This window comes from Aethalodelphis obliquidens, unplaced genomic scaffold, assembly GCF_003676395.1.
Source record: "Aethalodelphis obliquidens isolate GAN/ISIS:26980383/991018 unplaced genomic scaffold, ASM367639v1 scaffold43, whole genome shotgun sequence".
NCBI lineage: Eukaryota > Metazoa > Chordata > Mammalia > Artiodactyla > Delphinidae > Aethalodelphis > Aethalodelphis obliquidens.
The window spans coordinates 12,444,594-12,463,775 of record NW_020837987.1 but is presented as its reverse complement, the minus strand read 5'-3'; the positions used below and the strand labels follow the sequence as shown (position 1 = coordinate 12,463,775).

The following is a 19,182-nucleotide window of genomic DNA, read 5'->3' as shown; positions in this document are numbered from 1 at the left end:
CTGAGGCAAACAGGCTCTGATTTCACACTTTTTACCAAAGAAGTATGGAAAAGCAAATTAATGATTCATCTTTACACGAAATAATTTAACCAATCTAGACTCTCCCTAGCATCTTCTACTTAGATGAAGTACAACATAAAGATTTAAGCTTTCAAATCTAACAGACCTGGTTTGAATCCTGACTGAGAAGTTCTGTGACTTTGGTCAAGTAATTTAGCACCTTGGGGACAGTACCCTCCTCACGAGGTGGTCCTGAGGGTGAAATGATATGATGTACTGGAAGTGGCTCAGTGCCTAGAGCGCAGTAGTTGCCCAACAATGTAAGAAGGGCTGAGTGTTTTCCATTGTTACACACTGTAGCAACCAGTAACAATGCATCAGGTGAGGCTCTCCCTTAAAAATGCCGTACCATTTAAACTGTTAGCTGAAGAATCTGAACACACAAGGAAGACCATCCGGATTTAAGCGACATTCTTTTGGCCGACCCCAACCAGGCAGCAATTGCCAGTCAAAACTAACATAACAATAGCACTGTTCTTCAATAAAACCTTGAAGCTTCCAAATAAACTGCTGTTATAGAATTAAAAAAAAATGGGAACTTTAAGAGAGCTGCCAGGAAGCTACTTCCAATCACTATAATGCCTTCTGACCACAGTTCTAGTAAACAGACAATAAATTTTAATCTCATACTTCTTCCACCCTCTCAATACTAGAGCAAGATGATGAGGTGTGTTCTAACAGTCTTAAGTTAGCTAGAAAATTTAGCCTCCATCAACTGAATACTTACTAAGCACCGGATCCTTGCTTAAATTCTCTTTTTTTTTTTTTTTTTTTTTTTTGCGGTACACGGGCCTCTCACTGTTGTGGCCTCTCCCGTTGCGGAGCACAGGCTCCGGACGCGCAGGCTCAGCGGCCACGGCTCACAGGCCCAGCCGCTCCGCGGCACGTGGCATCTTCCCCGACCGGGGCACGAACCCGTGTCCCCTGCATCGGCAGGCAGACTCTCAACCACTGCGCCACCAGGGAAGCCCTGCTTAAATTCTTTATATGTATTATTTCATTCCAGATTCACAACAGATCTGTAGATATGGGTGTTAAAACTCCATTTTACAGATGAAGAAGCGGAATCCCAGAAAAATTCAGTTACTTGCCCAAGTCAGTTCTGACTACAAAACCTGCGTTCTAAACCACTATGGTTCACTACCTTCCTCTGAAAGTTCTTGGGATATGCGGAATAAATAAATGGATGATTAAATAAATGATTAAGGGTACACTGACAATCTGAAGAACTTCTAAAGGTAATAAAGACTCACATAAAATGCCAGGGATCTTTAAGCTGGGCAAGGGAAGAATGGGGCGTGATGACAGCTATTTCAAATAGCTACAGGACTATCTCATGAAAAGAGAGCAGATGACTTTGTATAGTCATGTTGGAAGAGATAAGAGGAAAACAAAGAGGCAGTTTTGGCCAGAGAAATTTAAAAAACAAAAAAACCCCAGCTGTTTAAAAAGGAAAGGACTGCTCCGTAAGTATTCGAAGCAGAGGCTGCAACCTACCTGCCATACTCATTGTCAAGGAGATTCTGCTGTCAGGTGGAAGGCTAAATTAGACAGCTGCTCTTTTTTTTTAAAGGTAACTTAAAAATTTATTTATTTATTTATTTATTTTTGCCTGCGTTGGGTCTTCGTCGCTGCGCGCGGGCTTTCTCTAGTTGCGGCGAGCAGGGGATGCTCTTCGTTGGGGTACGCGGGCTTCTCACTGCGATGGCTTCTCTTGCTGCGGAGCACGGGTTCTAGGCGCGCAGGGGGGCTTCAGTAGTTGTGGCGCACGGGCTTAGCTGCTCCGCGGCATGTGGGATCTTCCCAGACCAGGGCTCGAACCCGTGTCCCCTGCATTGGCAGGCGGATTCTTAACCACTGCGCCACCAGGGAAGTCCCAGAGAGCTGCTCTTATCCCTCTCACCTCAAAGAGTCTAATAAGATCTAACCTAGTTCAGCACTTCAACTTACAAAGCAGAGAGTAAGCTTTGGCAACGGCATCAACTCCCGTTGTTGACTGACATGGATATTCATTCTCATTCTCTCTAAGATTTAAACAAACTCTGCTTTACAGAATGTCAAAATACTTCCTTGAAATAACTAAAGGCTCTCTAGGGTGTCACAAAATCAGGCAGGGATTCTTGCACAACTAATTCTAAACCTTCCTAGGAAGGAAATCAGACTTTGTGGTGCATGCCAAGAATTGGACCGGACTGTTGACATAACAAGCAACACCTCAGGCATCTGAAGGGTTACTGGGCACATGTCAAGATGGAAATGCCATTCTTCTGAGTGGCCTGCCAGATGTCTCAGTCCCAGGTCAGATATGTGTCACTCATTAGGGAGTCAGTGGAGCACCCTCAGCAGCAGGTCCTTGGAGAGAAGAAAATAACACCATCCCAACATCTCTCTTCTTTTAGGCTCACTCATTAGCAGGCTGAACTGAAAAAAGCATCTAGCCAGAGGAAACCAAGCCCTGAGAACAAACTACACATCTGCAGGTCTAAGTTTAAGAGTATGACTGGGTCCAAAATGGAAAATAATAGTGATTAATCACGAATGGCCATGTGCTAGACACACTGTGCTAGGTGCTCTACACAGGTATCTGAAACCTCACAACCACCCTTCGAGGTAAGGGTTATTAACCCCATTTTACAGATGAGAGAACAAAGGCTCAGAGAGATTCATACCCAGCACTGAGAGAGCCAGGATTCAGAGGCCAGTGATATACGAATGTCAAAGCCCCACGTTCCTTCCCCTACATGAACTATCTCCATGATGAAACACACCGCTGACAGAAACAAAGGACTGGGTCAGCTCAAATCATCTTCACCTTGTCCTTTGGATAGATATTTTTTGAATAAATAACATAGTCCATTGTTCTTTACTTCACAGTTTCCTTAAAAACATGCCTGATTCTTAGTCTTGATACTAACCAGGTGGCAGAGGAAACAAAGAAATAAACCAATAGCTTATGCCAGTGTTGCACTGGGGAGAAATGGTGATTGGAATTTGCCTCTGGCCTCTTGGCCTTTCTGAAACAAGAACAGAGCATAAAGGGGAAACTCCTGCTTATGGGACAGTACGCCCACCCCAAAGCTCCTCCAAGTCCACAGGGCAAGAAAATGATTAGAATGCCAGCCAAAGAATAGTAACAGCCAAGAGAAGGAGACCTTCTATCAGCCTGTAAAATGACTGGGTTCCAGAGCCTGATGTGCAATTGACACTCAATACATTTCTTGAACAAAAACAGTTTCCAGTAATGTACAAGGCCAATGTTTCTTTATATTTTTTTCAAGTTTAGCTGAGATGATGACTATCTCTGTGGGTACCAGAGTATTTTTTTTGTCTTCTAACATTGTTCTGCTCTTACTAGGATGTGAGGTGAGGCTCAGAACCTCATGTTCATACTGACAGTAGTATATCACAGACTCCATTTTAAAAAACAGATGAGGTCATGAATTCCCTGTATCACTCTGTGAGCACTGAACAAGGGATAGTCATCTACATACACATATGACCATTTTCCTAATGGGCTAAGTTTCCAGTGTGCAGGAATCTAGGCATTTTTCCTTTTTAATGAATTATACCCAAGGTCACCTAACAGACTAGCAGCAGAGCTAATACTAAAGTCATCTCTCGCCCTCAGTGAACTTACAATCTAATGGGTATTAGAGAAGATATATGTCTACAGCAAGCAAAGGTGATCTAGATATCCGATAAAAACCAACTGAGTCACAAAGAAAAAAGAAGTCTCCCACAGCCTCAACGGAGAGGTGAGCCACTCTTTCTGGATAAAGAATATTCTATCTTCTATGGAAACAGCAGGTACAGCTATTCAGTGATCCTAAACTGCCAACTTCAAATGTTCTCTCCCCGTCTCCATAGATACCCTTATCCACGTCAAATTACTTATCCAGATTTTAGGGTCAGAAAACGCGGTCACTGGAGGTGTACCACCTAGCACAGCCTTTTAAATGCTTGGTAACATACCTAATAAAGCAAATAAAAAACAGAATCCAGTCTGCGTTTCTGTTTTTCAGGAGGAATGCCATATACAGAATGTAGTCTGCAACAGGGACGGTGTCCTCTGAGTGGGGCAATTCTCCCTCTTGAGAGTGAAACCGATACCAGCAAAGCCCTAGAGGGTCACACACATGGTCTGCCAAGTTGTATAGTGGCACACCCTGAACTAACTGTAACTGGTAGGAATCTTAGAAAAAACAAAAGATTCCATAAACTACATTACTCTAGGTTTCCCCCAAAGTGTTTTCTTGCATTCTATATTCAACATTACAGCTTTCTGATTGGTGATGATTCCCTCGTATTTCCAACACAGCTTCAAAAGGACCTTTTCAATTAAGTTACTCGCTCATGCCCCACATGTATTCTTGGCTGACTGGTGCTCCCCCTTCTGGCTCTGAAAAAAATCTAAGCCCAAGTTCAAGAGAAAACCTGGGGACGGATCTGTTCTGACTGGCAAAGTCTATTATGAAAGCACAAATGCTTAGCCTTGTCTCCTTCAAGCTGGCAGTCAGTACTATGACCCGGCCACTCTCCCACTTGGAGCATCTTTATTTAGGGATGAACCAGGAAGTAGCACGAAGTCTCCTAGCATCCCTAACCCTCCCTCTGGCACGGTGGGAAAAGAAAGGCATGTCATCCCCTCATAGGCACCAAATAAATAGAGACCATAGCTTTTTGCCCTATAAAGGCAAGAATCTGGGTCAATCCCTGTTGCCTTCTCAGGCTGAATGGCCAATGCAGTAGGGGGCTAAGCAGGGAGGAGGGTCCACTAGTTCCAGGAAGTGTTTATAAACATTCCTGCCTGGTTCGACACCCACTGAATCTGGACTTTCCAGAGCTGTGGGGGTCAGTTTTCACCTGCTAGCCTCCTCTCAAATACTGTATAAAAAGCATTCAGAAGGCCTTTCTCTATGGAAGTAGAGGTGATCCCTGATTCGAGCTGAAATAATCTGAGTTCCTACAAAGATATTTCAGTATCACTAGGTGGTAGAGGAGAACAAGTTGGCCCAGTGAAGATCAGAGCAATTCTCTGTTCTTTGAAAAATAGATTTGGGTTGACTATTGTAATTTTTTTTTCTTTTTTAAAAGAACAGGTGTGCTCTAAGCTAAAGCAGATAGTTAAAGATAGCCTATTTTTGTCACCAAAAACAAACTACAGCAGTTCTTTGGGCTTAAAATAAACTGAGAACCGAGTGACACCAGTTCAAAACAATTTCTCAAAGTTCCAGTTGCTATTTCAGTGTCTCCATGCCTTTTTTGTCCTCTACTCAAGTAGACACTGAAGCAAGAAACAAACAGCACTATGCTGTTCTTAGGGGGCAGTGTGGGGAAATAGGTGTTGTTAGATAATAAGCAAAGTCCTTTGTCTAAAATGAACAAATTGACTGGACTGACTGAGTACTCCAACTGTGTGCCTGGCTATGGAATAGTACCATCTTTCCTGGAGAAGGGACTCTAAAAACCCACTGCAAGCAGAAGGCAGAAGACTGGGGTTCCAAAATCTCAGCTTCCACTCAGGAACTACACGAATTTGGGGGCACTGAGACTCAGTCTCCTCATCTCTAAAACCAGGATTTTAAAAAATCACTTCCTTAAGATTGTTAAGAGAAATAGATGAAAAATTGATGTGAAAATGCCTAGTACTGTACCTGGCATACAGTAGGTATTCAGTAAATGTAGGAAAGTACAAAGTCTTTCACATGGGATCCGCAGCCCTCTGTTATTCTGCCCAGTTCTCCCTCACCCTCTACAGTAGCCGCTCTAGGTCTCTTTCAAGTCTTAGCACATGCCACATTTTTTTCAGCTCCAAGTTCCACACTGTTTTCTCAAAAGCTCGACCCAGGAAGCCTCCATCTTCACTGACTTTGCCTGCTTCATCCTTTCAGTCTCAGCTTTATATATCATTTCCTCTGGGAGCTTTCCCAGATATCCTAGGTGAGGGTAAAACTCCTTGCTATACAATTCCTTAGCACCCTGCACCTCCACTCCGGCAACATTCAAAATGCACGTAAATACATGTATAAAATCTATCATTCTCTGTTACGGTAAACTAGATGGACGCAACTACCGCACATATGATACTTAGCACAACACCAGGCATACAAGTGCTCAGGAAATGCCCGTGCGAGGAGTTGAATGTTTCCTTCCTAAAAGAATGAATGAACATGTGCTTTGGAGCAAGAGTACTTCTTTTAAAAGATAAAATTCTTTCGGGATTCAGAAAATCCAAGGTCAAGTCAGCACCCCTACCCCACTTTTAAGACCAAGGTATTTATCTGGACTTAGAGCTCATGGGGCAGGGCTTAGCCTTTTCTGAAGCACACACTGAGAGTCTTTCCCGAGCAGGTTACAAAGAGCTCATATTTCATACCATTTCAGCTTGTCAAAATGCAACATCCCTCCCTGTGGAGCGAGCAGTCCAATTCCCCAGCTGGTTTTTATTCACACTAGAAACTTTAACTCCGTTCTAGGCCTCACAAAATGAGAGCTGTGTCCACACAAAGCCACAACAACCAGCCAATTCACTGAATCCAATGAAATAAGCCAATTCACTGGGGGGGGGGCGGGGGGGACACAAACTGTCAAACTGGTTACTTGGTGCCTTATAGACCAAACAATGCGTGATTGAATTGGTTTGCTTTTCAATAGGTTGTCTTGTCATGTGGTAGCTGGAGTGAGTGAAAGATTTTCTTTATCATTCTGTTTTTGTCTTTTTTTTAAAAAACCCCACAAAACAAGAGCACGTCAGATAGAAGGGTAAAATAGCCGGTAACGTCTCCTCTAAATCTGTGGCCAAGCACAACGAATTCAGCAGTTTGAGCTTGCTCGAACAGCACATTGTGTGCAGCAAGGCACCCCAGCCTGTTTTTTGGCTTTAAAATAAGACCCTGCTGGTCCTGATCTCATCTTTGCAAACGCATGGCACTGGGAGACAGAGACCATGTGCAACGACAACTCTTTACAAACAAAGCATCTATTCATGGACCCCACTGAAGTGCAAGCGTAGATTTTCAATTTCATTCAGCTGAGTGCGGAAGGCTCCCACTATGAGGGTGGGTTACTAAATGGTTCAGCTGGGAAAAGGACCCAGAAAGAGAGTCAGCTGCTTTACAGTTTGCACTTTCATGAGCAGAAATGAAAGCCATTCTCTCACTCTAACTCCAGTTTTACAGTAAGGGGCTAATCTAGCATATGAGCCAAGGGCACTGAGCAATTTCTCTTTCTCCACATCACACAGGTACCCAGAGCACAGCTTTTTTGGTTGTTGTTAGGGCTGTCGCTAGGGTAAGGGCGGAGAAAGCAGCCAAGTAACACACAGGGTTAAAACTTATACAAAAGGGAGGGACAATGTTGGTCCCTCAAGCTCTCAGCTAGACCAGACCAGTTTTCTCGCATCCTTGAATACAACATGCATATTTTCACCTTCAAGCCTTCCCCTACCTCACACCACTTCTTCAATTCTACTCATTCTTCAAGGTCAAGTTAAATAATAATAACTAACGCTTATCCAGCGTGCACTATGCTCAGTGTCTTACAGGCACAATCTCATCCCGTCTCCCACACCGTATGAGAAAGGTGCTACTAAGTCCGCCCCTTTTGCAGAAGGGACGCGGAGAGGTGAATCAAGTGCCCGAAGGCCCAGTAAGGAAGTGGAGGAACTGGGTTTTGACTTAGGCCCCCTGATTCCCAGAGCTCCTGATCACCACACACTGCACTACCTTAACCACCCCCAGCACAGGATGTCTGCTCTGCCCCACACAGACCCCCTCCCCTCCCCCTCTTAGGCAGACCACCTATTTTCAGAAGCTGTGTAGGTCTTGCTGCCTCAACTGGGTGCTAAGGTCTGGGCAGGACGGGTCTGTGCCATTTCCCCAGTGGTGTGTGGCATGCAGGAGGAACTAAGTGTGTTTCCCATTACCAAATGGCTCTCCCCTCACTTCAAATAAATACTGTACTGCTTTGTCATGCCAATAAAAATCAAAGGCCAAATCCCCCACGTAGGGGGTGGCTTGGCATTCTCTGCCCCATGGTACCTTGCTTTCCCAGTAAACAAGCGTCAGTCTGATTTCTTAACGGCAGCAAATTTTAATAGGAGGTTTGCTCCAACCAGGAACAGAATGAAAACTTTGCTTATCTCTGCACTAGGATGACAAAGCAGCTACGCTCATTTTAAGGCACCATTTTCCAAGGCAGGAAAAGACAATTTCACCTTTTACTCACTCTTTCCAAAGGATACTCCTAAATGACTTCTGGCACGCTATTGCTCCTGGGCCAGAGGTATCATTTTTATTTGACTAGGAGAGGTGTGGCCCACGTAACCAAGACAGACGGGAAGCCGACCACTTCTTGCGTGCTGACCCGGCAACCCGGCGCGAGGCAGCTCCGGATTAGGAGGCACTCATTGCCGGCGTGGAGGCGGCCATCCCAGAGGCTCAGGCAACCAGCTGCTCCCTGCTGAGCCTACTCTTTAAAGCACAGCTTGTCTGGGAGTGTGTTTTAAAAGCTTTATTTCCAACAGTATTAAAAATGTAGCGTGAAGTCAGAAAACCCGTTATGATTCGCAATGTGGTATCATGCCACCTTCCTAATTCCCAGGTGTGCAGACACCTCCACACTCAAAAAGACTGTCAGCGTTTAGATTCGCTGTGCTAGCAACAGTCTTCACTGGGAGTGGAGAAGGAAGAGAAGAAAGCCAAAATGTTCAAAATGTTTGGATTCCAGTACCATCAAACAGGAGAGCTCTGCGGAAATACTGGCAGGCTGGTCAGGCTACTTTCTGGCTTCCTAATAAGAACTGCTTTCCACTGGTCTGCCCGCTAACTTGGAGAACAAAATACTGCAGGCGGATAAAGGTATAGAAATGTAAACGCAAACCACAGGGAGAGCAAACAGAAGAATGCCTATGACATTTACTGATATACAGCTCAGAACGGCAGGGGAACAGAACACACAAGGATACTGCCCTGCCCTTTCTGAAATTCTATAGGTAGGAAAATTCTGGAAGCTCTGGCCAGTGGTGATTAAGAAGCATGCTGTAGGCTGTCAGGGAACACAAAGTGAATAGGTCTTCCCTGTGAGGGCCATGGCACCATGTTCCTCCGTCTCCATTAACCGATATGAGCTGCAGAACCGGCCTCCAGATAATACACAATGCTGGGGGCGGGCCCGCACCTAACAGAGTCAGTTGACAGGGTTCTGTTGTGGTGTCTCACCAAGATGTCTTTCTCTGAAAAACAAAAGGTATTTCCCCTACTCTAAATGGGGAAAAAATAAAGTTGAGAAATACCTTTTCTATCTCAAAGCCTAAGCCCAAGAGGACAGGGCACGCTGCCCTGCACAGCGCAATTCCACGCAAGATAAAGAGACTTCATTTGCTCCTACATTTGGGGCTGCTTCCTCTACATCCGACAGCAGGCCTGACGTTCCTAACACACGTGGTTTACTTTTTCCTTCTTTTCCCCTTCCTGCCCCACTTGTGGTTCCTAACTCAAACCCGAGGCTCTCACTGATGGCAGCAGCAACTCACTCCAGGAGCTGGAGGGCACTCCAATTTTACAAACACGGGACAGGTTTATAACTCAAAGAGACAAGATTATTTTTCATTTAGGTACTTGAAGACCCTTCACTGATTTATGTGTGCAAATAAAATAACCATCTAATTTTTCCTAATCTAAAATGCAGCAACCTTTACAGATCAGCAAGGGGGAAAAGGAGCATTTAAGAGATGTACGGATGAAATGTTTGCTTCTCAGTCAAAGACTGAGGACTGTGATTCTGGGTTCTGCTGTTTAAGTGAAGAAAGGCCAAGCACACTGTCACCGGCCTGGCTGTTTGTCAGGACACTGACAAGTTCTGCATGATCTGCTCATTTTGGTAATTGCCTAACTATTGTTTCGGACAAAGACAACTCGGGCTATCTATCCCAAGCCCTCACTCCTTGAGAGCTACCAGTAGTAGCTATCTGAGACACTGCTTAGTTTTTAATGCTAAGTCAAAGAGTAAAGACACACACACACACAACACACACACACAGGGCAGTTTTTTACCAGAGTAAGCTGTCCTTGAAAATCTTCATCATCATCAATGAACTCTTACCAAGGCACTGTGCAAGCCACTCCTATAACTCACTCCTAAACTTGGGTCTTACCTTAGTGTTCCTTCTTAGACTGCGAAGAATATTCCTCCTCCTTGGGTCTTCATCTGTCTCATATGGAATGACGGCGCTGTCCCCTTTATAACCCTGGGATGCCTGATCCTCCTCTTTTTTTCGGATGGGCCCAAGCTCATCATCGCTCCCCACGGTGAAGCTGGTTCGATAACTAGCAAACCTCCCCAGCCGGCTGCATCTCGTCCTGTACAGCACTGGCTTGCTCACGATGGATACCTTGCGTCCTCGCTCTAGAGAACTAGTGTCCATTTCGCTGTCGGAACCATTCCCACTGCCATTGGACTGGGCTTTGTTGATATTCCGAATGGTGATGATCTTGCCTTGGGTGCTGTCGTGGGGCACTGAGTATATGTTTTCTTCTTCATTCCTTGGCTTGACCACAGCATCCATGGGTTCGGCATAATCAGAAGGATCGAACCCATCTGGAGGTAGCCAGGTGCTAGAAGACACAGACTTCCTCTGTCCATCTCTATGGCCTTGGTCTAAATAAGACAGATCCCCCTTGGTAATTTCAAAATGGACAGGAGGCTTTGGTTTGACTGGCGGAGGTACTTTGTTGTTCAGTTTACTCTCAAAATTGCTCATGATGAAAGACAGCCCGTCATTTCCCTCCAGTTCCATAGAGAGCTTAGAATGGTCTTTGGACAGAGAGGGCAGTGATGTGTCTTCTCGAAACAGGCTATAAGAAGGGGGCTCGATGTCTTCTTCAGAATCCTGCAGGTTTGAGTTGCAGAGCGGAGAGCCTGCCCGGGGGGAGTTAAACACCTCCTCTGTGGTGCTGCAGGCCTCGGCAGCATTGTCGTACATATGAGTAGCCTCGATTATGTTCTTCTTGTCCACCACATCTTTAAAAAATGGGTGGAAGATCTCAAGTTTATGCTGGGGTTGGCTACACGGGATACTTGTGAACTTTCCGTCAATTTCTTGAGCAATCTCCTCCCCCTCAGTCAGCTGTTCCCGACTTAAGTCATTATCCAGGACATCTATAGCGCCGTCAGTGAGTGCAACCAGCTGGATGGGGATAATATCCTGCACTTCACAAAGAAAGGCACGTAACATAGCCAAGGAGGCCTTACGTTTGGCTGAATAGAAAACAATGTACCCATGGACCAATCGGCTTTTTCTGATGCTAAATGAGGAATGGTATGAAAGAAGAGACAGTTCAATGCGCTTCTTGTGTAGTCCGATTGGTAGTTCAAGTAAAACAGAGTTGTTGCTTCCGCAATGGGAAGACTTACAGGTTTGGGACTGAAGGACAGGAAAGAGTATGTCGTCTGCACTAAAAGGATCTCCACACATCAGACACATGACAATTCGCAGGTCAACATCAGCCAGATCTTTGATGCTAGCCGTAGAACTGACCAGGTTTAAGTTACGCTTGGAGTCCAGAAGTCCTTTCAAAACTTGACTGATTTGCTTTTCGTTAATGTTGCGTCCGTAACCAATGCCAGCGGAAGCAGGGTCGAGAAAGACACACTGAAGTTTGCTAGCAATCTGCTGACCTTGCTGTATTAAGCTATGCAGGGTCTCTCCACTGGTGTCTCCTCTTTTGTTAACCAAAATTAAGGTCAGAGGGAGATGGACTAAATGATTATCTCGCCTGCCAAGTGTGGACTCTCTGCTCTTCTCTATACTCTCCACCACATAGGATAGAGACTCCTTTGAATTGTAAAGGCAGAGACAACCATGGGGCTGAAACGTTGGTGTTTGGAAAGAGTTCACAGGAAGCCTGACATTCCCTTCTATTGGCCTCAGGGAGAGCTCATACATTTTACCGTCTATTACATACTTATCATCATTTGTACAAAGAGCTCGAATCTCATTGGCCAACTCTCGTGCAAGGCCATCCTTGCCCAAGATCACCAAGTTGATTCTATCAATGTTGGGGTCAGAAAGTGAATTTTTCTGATTCCGGTCAGATGGTCGGATAAACCGAGAACTAATCAAGTGCTCGATCTTAGCATCCACGCAGGCGGGGCAGCTAGGGCATGTTTCCTTTGTTGGGTGGTACACAAAATGAATGTGCTTCAGAATAAGGGCATCACGCTCCGCTTGGAGCTTCTGTAGTGCCTTAAATCGCTGTTCCTCCCCCAGAACATCCTGAATGACACCCATCTTCTCCTTGCTGGGCTTAGCATCCAGCTCCAGCTCATAAAACAATTCCGAATATTCCAAAAGCAGCTCCTGAAACTCCTCCTTCGCTTTGTCTATAATTTGCTTTTGGTGTTTGCCATAAATATCCAAGTACACAGACTCTTCTAGCCACTGATAGAAATCTTCATTCATAATAAAACTGCGGGCCTCTTCCCACGGCTTTCCAGGAGTTATGAAAGGAGAGGTCTCCAGGTTTTCTTTGAATGCCCTTCTCATCTCAGCTCTTTTCCTCTCGTTCCGCAGCTTCTCTAAGTGGGCCTCGTACAGCTGCTCCGCAGGGACGGTATCCATTAAGTCAAAGGGAATCCGCTCGTTCTCGATGTTGTCAATGTGGCTGGTGGCATCCCACGGTGTCTCTTCAAGCACAACAAACCACTTCAAGAATTCTGGCTTGGTCTCCAGGAGCTTTTTGGCTTTTATGCAGCTTAGGTGGTCTATTTCATCTAGATTGGGTATAAGAGCTTCAAAAGCTAGCGGGAGGGCTGCCAGGTACAGCTTCCTCCTGCGCTCAATATGCTCATGCTTGAGGCGATGGATGTGCTGGAGAAATAGCTTCTTGGCTTTCTGAGTCCCTTCCAGGTAGACATAGTCCTGGTACTCTGGAGAGGCCTGCATCTTTCGGCTGACACTCAACCAATTCTCATTGTGGTTTTTCACAATGCGACTCACCAGCCACTCATACTTGTCTTTTGCTGTAGCTATCTGCTGACTCTGCTGCTTGAGAGCTTCAAAATAAGGAATGATTTTCGTCTTTCCCCGACTTTTATCAATGAGTTGCACTAAGGTGCTGAAAGCTAAGTCCACATTTACATTGGATCTTGCTGAGGTCTCCACAACCTGGAGGTTCTTTTTGCTTAAGGCAAAAGTATGTGCATCTCTAATGTACCGCTCCACACCCTCATCACACTTAGTCAGGACCACCACTATGGGCTTTTTTGTTTTTGCAAGCTGATTGTAGAGATTAGAGACAAACTTGAGCTGGTCATCAAAGTTCCTATTCATGCCCCTGCTAACATCAATACCAAGAAGAAAACCATCAATTAGCAGCTTTCCATCTGGCATTTGTTTCTGCTCAAAGTCCTGCTCCAGCCCCAGCTGGTCAGTGCAAAAGTACATGAGTTTTTCAGCTGATGCGAGCTTGGTTGCAGCAGCTCTCTTGATATAGGGCTGCAGGGCCGTGCTCCGGTGAGGTTGAAAAGTCTGATCATCAATGAATTCAGTCTGCTCCACAACGTGCATCTTACATTCCACACAGTCCTCCAGGGAACGGCTAACTTCTCCCCAGTAGAGAAAGTGGTCATTATTGACCACTCGCCCACCAAAGTCACTGGTGCTGAGGACAGAGGTATGGTCCAAGTGAAACTCGTCAGCACTCGGGCGCACAAAGCGGTTGCACAAACAAGACTTCCCAATGCCGCACTGGCCCTTCTCCTTCTCCGTCCCAGACAATCCCACCACACTGATGTTGTAGGTGGGAATGCGGACATCTTGCTTTCTTGCCATCATCATCGTCGACACATCCTGCCACAACCAGCTACTTCCAAGATCAGATTAGTGTTTTCCAGTGGACCCAATGGCTTCCCCACATTATCAGTGGGGGCCGGCTGCCCACGAAGCAAAAGTGTCAGATCTCATCGTGCTTGTATACCAGTACGAGGTTAGTTTTTGCCACTTCTCATCACCAAATAGCCAACATTTCTTCCTAGGTGGGGGAGGAAAAAAGAAAACCAATCAGCATCATAATTTTGAAAACAATTTTAATCACCAAACAATAGGAAAAATCAATTTTATTGTTCAACAAATAATCATAGTGAACATCAAATGTACGAGGCCTTAAGTTGGGTAAAGACATAAGAGCAGATAAGACTGACATCTGGACTTCCCTGGTGGCGCAGTGGTTTAGAATCCGCCTGCCAATGCAGGGGACACAGGTTCAAGCCCTGGTCCTGGTCCGGGAAGATCCCACATGCCGCGGAGCAACTAAGCCCACGTACTGCAACTACTGAGCCCACCTGCTGCAACTACTGAAGCCCACATGCCTAGAGCCCATGCTCCGCAACAAGAGAAGCCACCGCGATGAGAAGGCCGCATACCGCAACGAAGAGTAGCCCCTGTTCACCGCAACTACAGAAAGCCTGAGCACAGCAATGAAGACCCAATGCAGCCAAAAATAAAAAAATAAATAAAAACGAGAATCTGCCAACAGCAAAGAATGTAAGAAGTGGTGAAATAACCAAAGCATTTGCACTAAAGGCAATCTACAAAGCAAGGCAGTTTACAATTATTCAAGAAAAAAAAAAAAAAGACTGACATCTGTGTACCCTCAGAGGTACAATGTCATCTAATGGAGGAAGACACGTAAGTAAGCAGTGTGCTAAGGGCTAAAACAAGGGCTTGCAAGCTCCTTGTTAAAATGGCTGATTCCAGGGCTAGGGCAGGGTTGGTACAATATGAGCCTGGAACATCTTATTATACAAGAAAGGAAGGAAGTGCCTGAAAAAATGATAGGGTACTTCACAAGGACACAGGAGCCAGTTTGAAGGGGCACCCATTGGTCAAATCTGGGACACTCTGAACATCAAAATAATACAGTAATAGTACAGTAATAAATTACAATCCACTGCAAAAGTAGGAACTTGAGTTCATAATCCTAGATCAGACAAGAATCATCACTCGATGCTGATTGGGTGGGGGGGAATTTTGATGAGGAGCAGGATCTTGTGCAGAAATGAGGTCTCCTGAGAGACTACTTATTAGCTGCAAATGGAAGAAGGAAAACAAACACTAATTACACAGTGGAGATACTGGGCAGCACTTTGAGTAATGAAAATTATCACCACCAAAGAGCCAGAAGGACATCACAGGTCTCCAGATGTGATACCCCAGGAGGATACAACATCACTGTGCAGTATGATGGCCTAGAATGCACTACCTCAACCTAATCACAAGGAAACATCAGACAAACACAAAATGAGCAAGATTCTATTATGGCCGGGGGCGGGGGTGTGTGTGCATTTCTGTACTTAAAAAAAAAAAAAATCAGTGTCATAATAGACAGAGAATGGCTTTGTAAATAAATATTCCAGATTAAAGGAGGCTACAGAGACATCCTAACTAAATGCAATTATCTGACCCTAGACTGAATTCTGTATGGGGCGGGGGTAGAGGGGCAGGAGGAGGAAGGCTATTCAGAACATCATTAGATCAATTAATAACACTGGACTATGAATGGAATTAGATAAAAGTATTCTATCAGTGTAAATTTATGAAGTTTATAACTATCATGTGAGAGAAAAGCCCTACTCTTAGGAAATACACACTGAAGTATTCAGAGGGAAAAGACCATAATGTATGTGACTGGTCCAAAAAAAAAATCACGCCTACATATTGAGAGAGACTAAGAATGCAAACAAGGTAAAATATTAACAACAGGTGAATCTGGGTAAAATGTACAGGATATTCCTTTGTGCTATTTTAATTTCTGCAACTTCTCTAAGTTTGTAATTATTTCCAAATAAAAGGTTTTTTTGAAGGGTATGAATATGGGTGGTTCCCTGACGAGAACATAAGCCCTGTGAGGGTAAGGCCTACCCCTGCCTTCGTCACTCTGTGTCCTCAAGCTACGAGAACATGTTTGACACAAATATTTACTGAAGGAATGAACAGATGAATGACTATTAGAGCTTATTAAAGGGCCCCCAAACCCAGCCTTTTAGATTTAGGAAAGCCTTGCTGGAGGAAGTTCCATCTCAGGCGAGACCTAAAGTAGAGGGGCTGAAAGGTTGCAGACTCCTCTCTCTCCAGAAAAGGGCATTCATTCCCCATGGGAGAACCAGCTGAACTTAAGTGTGTATGGGGAGGAGATGGGTGAGATGCATTAGCAAGTAGGCAGGGACCAGATTAAGCCACTTTCAAAGAGCTTCGATTCTTCCCCAAAGGCTATGGGGAGTCACAGACTGTGGCTGTGAAGTGGCACCTTAAAGGACCTAAAGTTTGAATAGCTGAAGTCATAAAATGTTATGATGATGTCTTACAAAGTCTTTAGCAGCTTTCCAGCTGAAATAAGTAAAATATGTAGTCTTTGGCTGCCGCTACATAAATGTTCTTCTGGTTGCTACAGTTTATACTGCACTGCAGTCTACTTCCACACGTAAATATAACTGTGCAATTGCTGAAGCTGTAGCCAAATGAACAGTCTCCCGAGACACTCCAAAGAGAATTTAAAATAAACAGCAATTTTCTTTTGAATCTCATTTATGCTTGGTAGGAACCCAGCATTTCCACAACCTTCATATTTTTCTGCGAGCCTATCTCACAAGAGGTGCCACAGGAAGTCAGACCACGATACGTTATTCTGACTGATACAAGGGGGCAACAAATGGGAGAGCACAACTGTCCCCTATGATGATAACCCTGAAAGGTCAAAGACCTTTCCCAAAAATCCGTGTCTTCCTTTGATAACCCAGAAAGCCAAACCCTCTACGGAGACAAAATGTGGCTACATGGTATGTAAAAATTGTTTGACCATTTCTCAAAAGAGAAATCCCAATGCCTGTAAGTAATCGCCTCCAGATAACCTACTGGCATGCTCCTATAGAAGCCAAGCTCCAGACTTCAGGAGGAGCAAGCGGGACAGCTATGGGAAAGAGAAGAAAACCCCAACCTTCCCCATCCCCCATTTCCCTAGGTGATTGCGTACATAAGTAAAATTATAAGACGCTTATGAACATCTAAAGCATGTTTACACACATCCTCTGAAATACCTGAAAAGGAAAGATTTATATGAAATCAAAGTGCTTTTTGCACACTATTCTGTAGTACACATATACAATATTTTTTTAATTTATTAATTTGTTTATTATTATTTTTGGCTGTGTTGGGTCTTCCTTGCTGCGCGCGGGCTTCCTTTAGTTGCGGCCAGCGGGGGCTACTCTTCGTTGCGATGCGTGGGCTTCTCATTGCGGTGGCTTCTCTTGTTGCGGAGCACAGGCTCTAGGTGCACGGGCTTCAGTAGTTGTGGCATGCGGGCTTCAGTAGTTGTGGCTCACGGGCTCTAGAGTGCAGGCTCAGTAGTTGTGGCACACGGGTTTAGTTGCTCCACAGCATGTGGGATCTTCCCGGACCAGGACTCGAACCTGTGTTCCCTGCATTGGCAGGCGGATTCTTAACCTCTGCACCACCAGGGAAGTCCCTACAATTTTTGTTTTAATGAGGCTTTAACAGAGTCTCAGGTAGGAATGCTGACGAAGGTTTAAGAAAGTCAAGGGTGCTCACCTAACAGAGCCCTTCTCTATCATTCCTCATCCCAGCGTCTGGCAGGAGCCAAGGCCACCCACTTGACCAATCTTGAAATGCAACTTGGCGACACAGGTCCTACTTCAAGCAACTGCTGCATGCAGCTGGCAAATCATCCCCCTTACCCTCTGTAAAGCGGGCCGAATAATCTACCTCTTCACAGAAATCTCAGGAAAACAAAACCCCAACCTGCTCTTAAACCTCAAGAAATAAAGATATTGGTTTAATTTTGAACTAAACTAAAATGCATAGTCCATTCAACACCTTGTTCCTTACAATTTTTTTTTAGGCAGGATATTCTATTTAGTCCATTCAAATCAATGTCTCAGTTATCTGAAGGATGCTACAGAAAAGAAAACACTCTCGACTCTCAAGAATGGAGCAACTGATATTTTAAACCCAGAATGCTGCTGGCTGAGCTAAAAAAGCTACAAAAATGAGAATTAAGTGGCATGGGAGTGGTTAATTTTTGGACACCTGGTAACTTCCCACTTGTCAGAAACCTAACAGTTTCCCTGGTATAAGTATACTCTTCTTACACGTCTGTCTTTGATGTCTAGATAATGCAGTTTTACTAGTTCCTCAACTGGACTGAATTACATGGTAAACAAAGACTGTTATAAATCTAAAAACGTCTCAAACACTTGGTTTAAAGGAAATAACCTTAAGTGCTTGGTCACAAACACGTTCAACTTTTCTAAGAGGTGGGTAAAAAAAATTAGCTGAGTCACTAAATTTAATGATCTGAAGGCCACAAAGAAAGAGAAAGTAGAAGACAGGGCATGTCCAAGACTTCGCAATGTCTTCAGAGTGTAAATCTGATGGGAACTGGTGTTCTTAGTGGGCAACTAAGCTACTCAAACAGCAAAATCTGAACACCCATTCTAATAATTTGCCAATACTAATCCTTTTAAAACTGAAGAGTTACAACAGAGGAGGAAAAAAGTATTCTTTAAAACAGTAACTCCGGGCTTCCCTGGTGGCACAGTGGTTGGGAGTCCGCCTGCCAATGCAGGGGACACAGGGGTTCGAGCCCTGGCCTGGGAGGATCCCACATGCTGCAGAGCAACTAAGTCCATGCGCCACAGCTACTGCGCCTGCGCTCTAGAGCTCACGTGCCACAACTACTGAAACCTCGTGCCACAACTACTGAAGCCCATGCTCCTGGAGCCCGTGGTCCACAACAGGGGAGGCCACTGCAGTGAGAAGCCCGCACACCACAACGACGAGTGGCCCCCGCTCGCCGCAACCAGAGAAAGCCCATGCACAGCAGCGAAGACCCAGTGCAGCCAAAAAATTTAAAAAATAATTAATTTAAAAAAAAAACCAGTAACTCCTTTTATCTTTAAGCTTTACTGAGCTACTTGTATTAGAAAAATAAAAACACAGAACCTAACATTTAGCTTCACATTTGAAGCCATAAGTCCACTTCTTCAGGAAGAAAAATACTCCAGGAGTATTTTCAATTCTTTGTCACAAATATAGGCTGAACATAATGC

General features: G+C 44.7%; 1 protein-coding gene across 2 annotated transcripts in view; it reads right to left on the bottom strand.

The window, feature by feature from the left end:
• ARHGAP35 (Rho GTPase activating protein 35) overlaps positions 1-19,182 on the bottom strand; it is a 121,728-nt gene that overhangs the window by 64,242 nt on the left and 38,304 nt on the right. Inside the window, exons 2-3 of one of the 2 annotated variants that reach the window (XM_027079951.1) lie at positions 10,214-14,090; positions 8,136-9,292 (exon numbers count right to left, since the gene is read on the bottom strand). In XM_027079951.1, the coding sequence (XP_026935752.1) occupies positions 9,275-9,292; positions 10,214-13,897 (3,702 nt within the window). In that variant the 5' untranslated portion in view covers positions 13,898-14,090 and the 3' untranslated portion in view covers positions 8,136-9,274. Of the gene's footprint in view, positions 1-8,135; positions 9,293-10,213; positions 14,091-19,182 lie in introns of those variants that run through there. The other variant, XM_027079950.1, reaches the window with a different exon arrangement.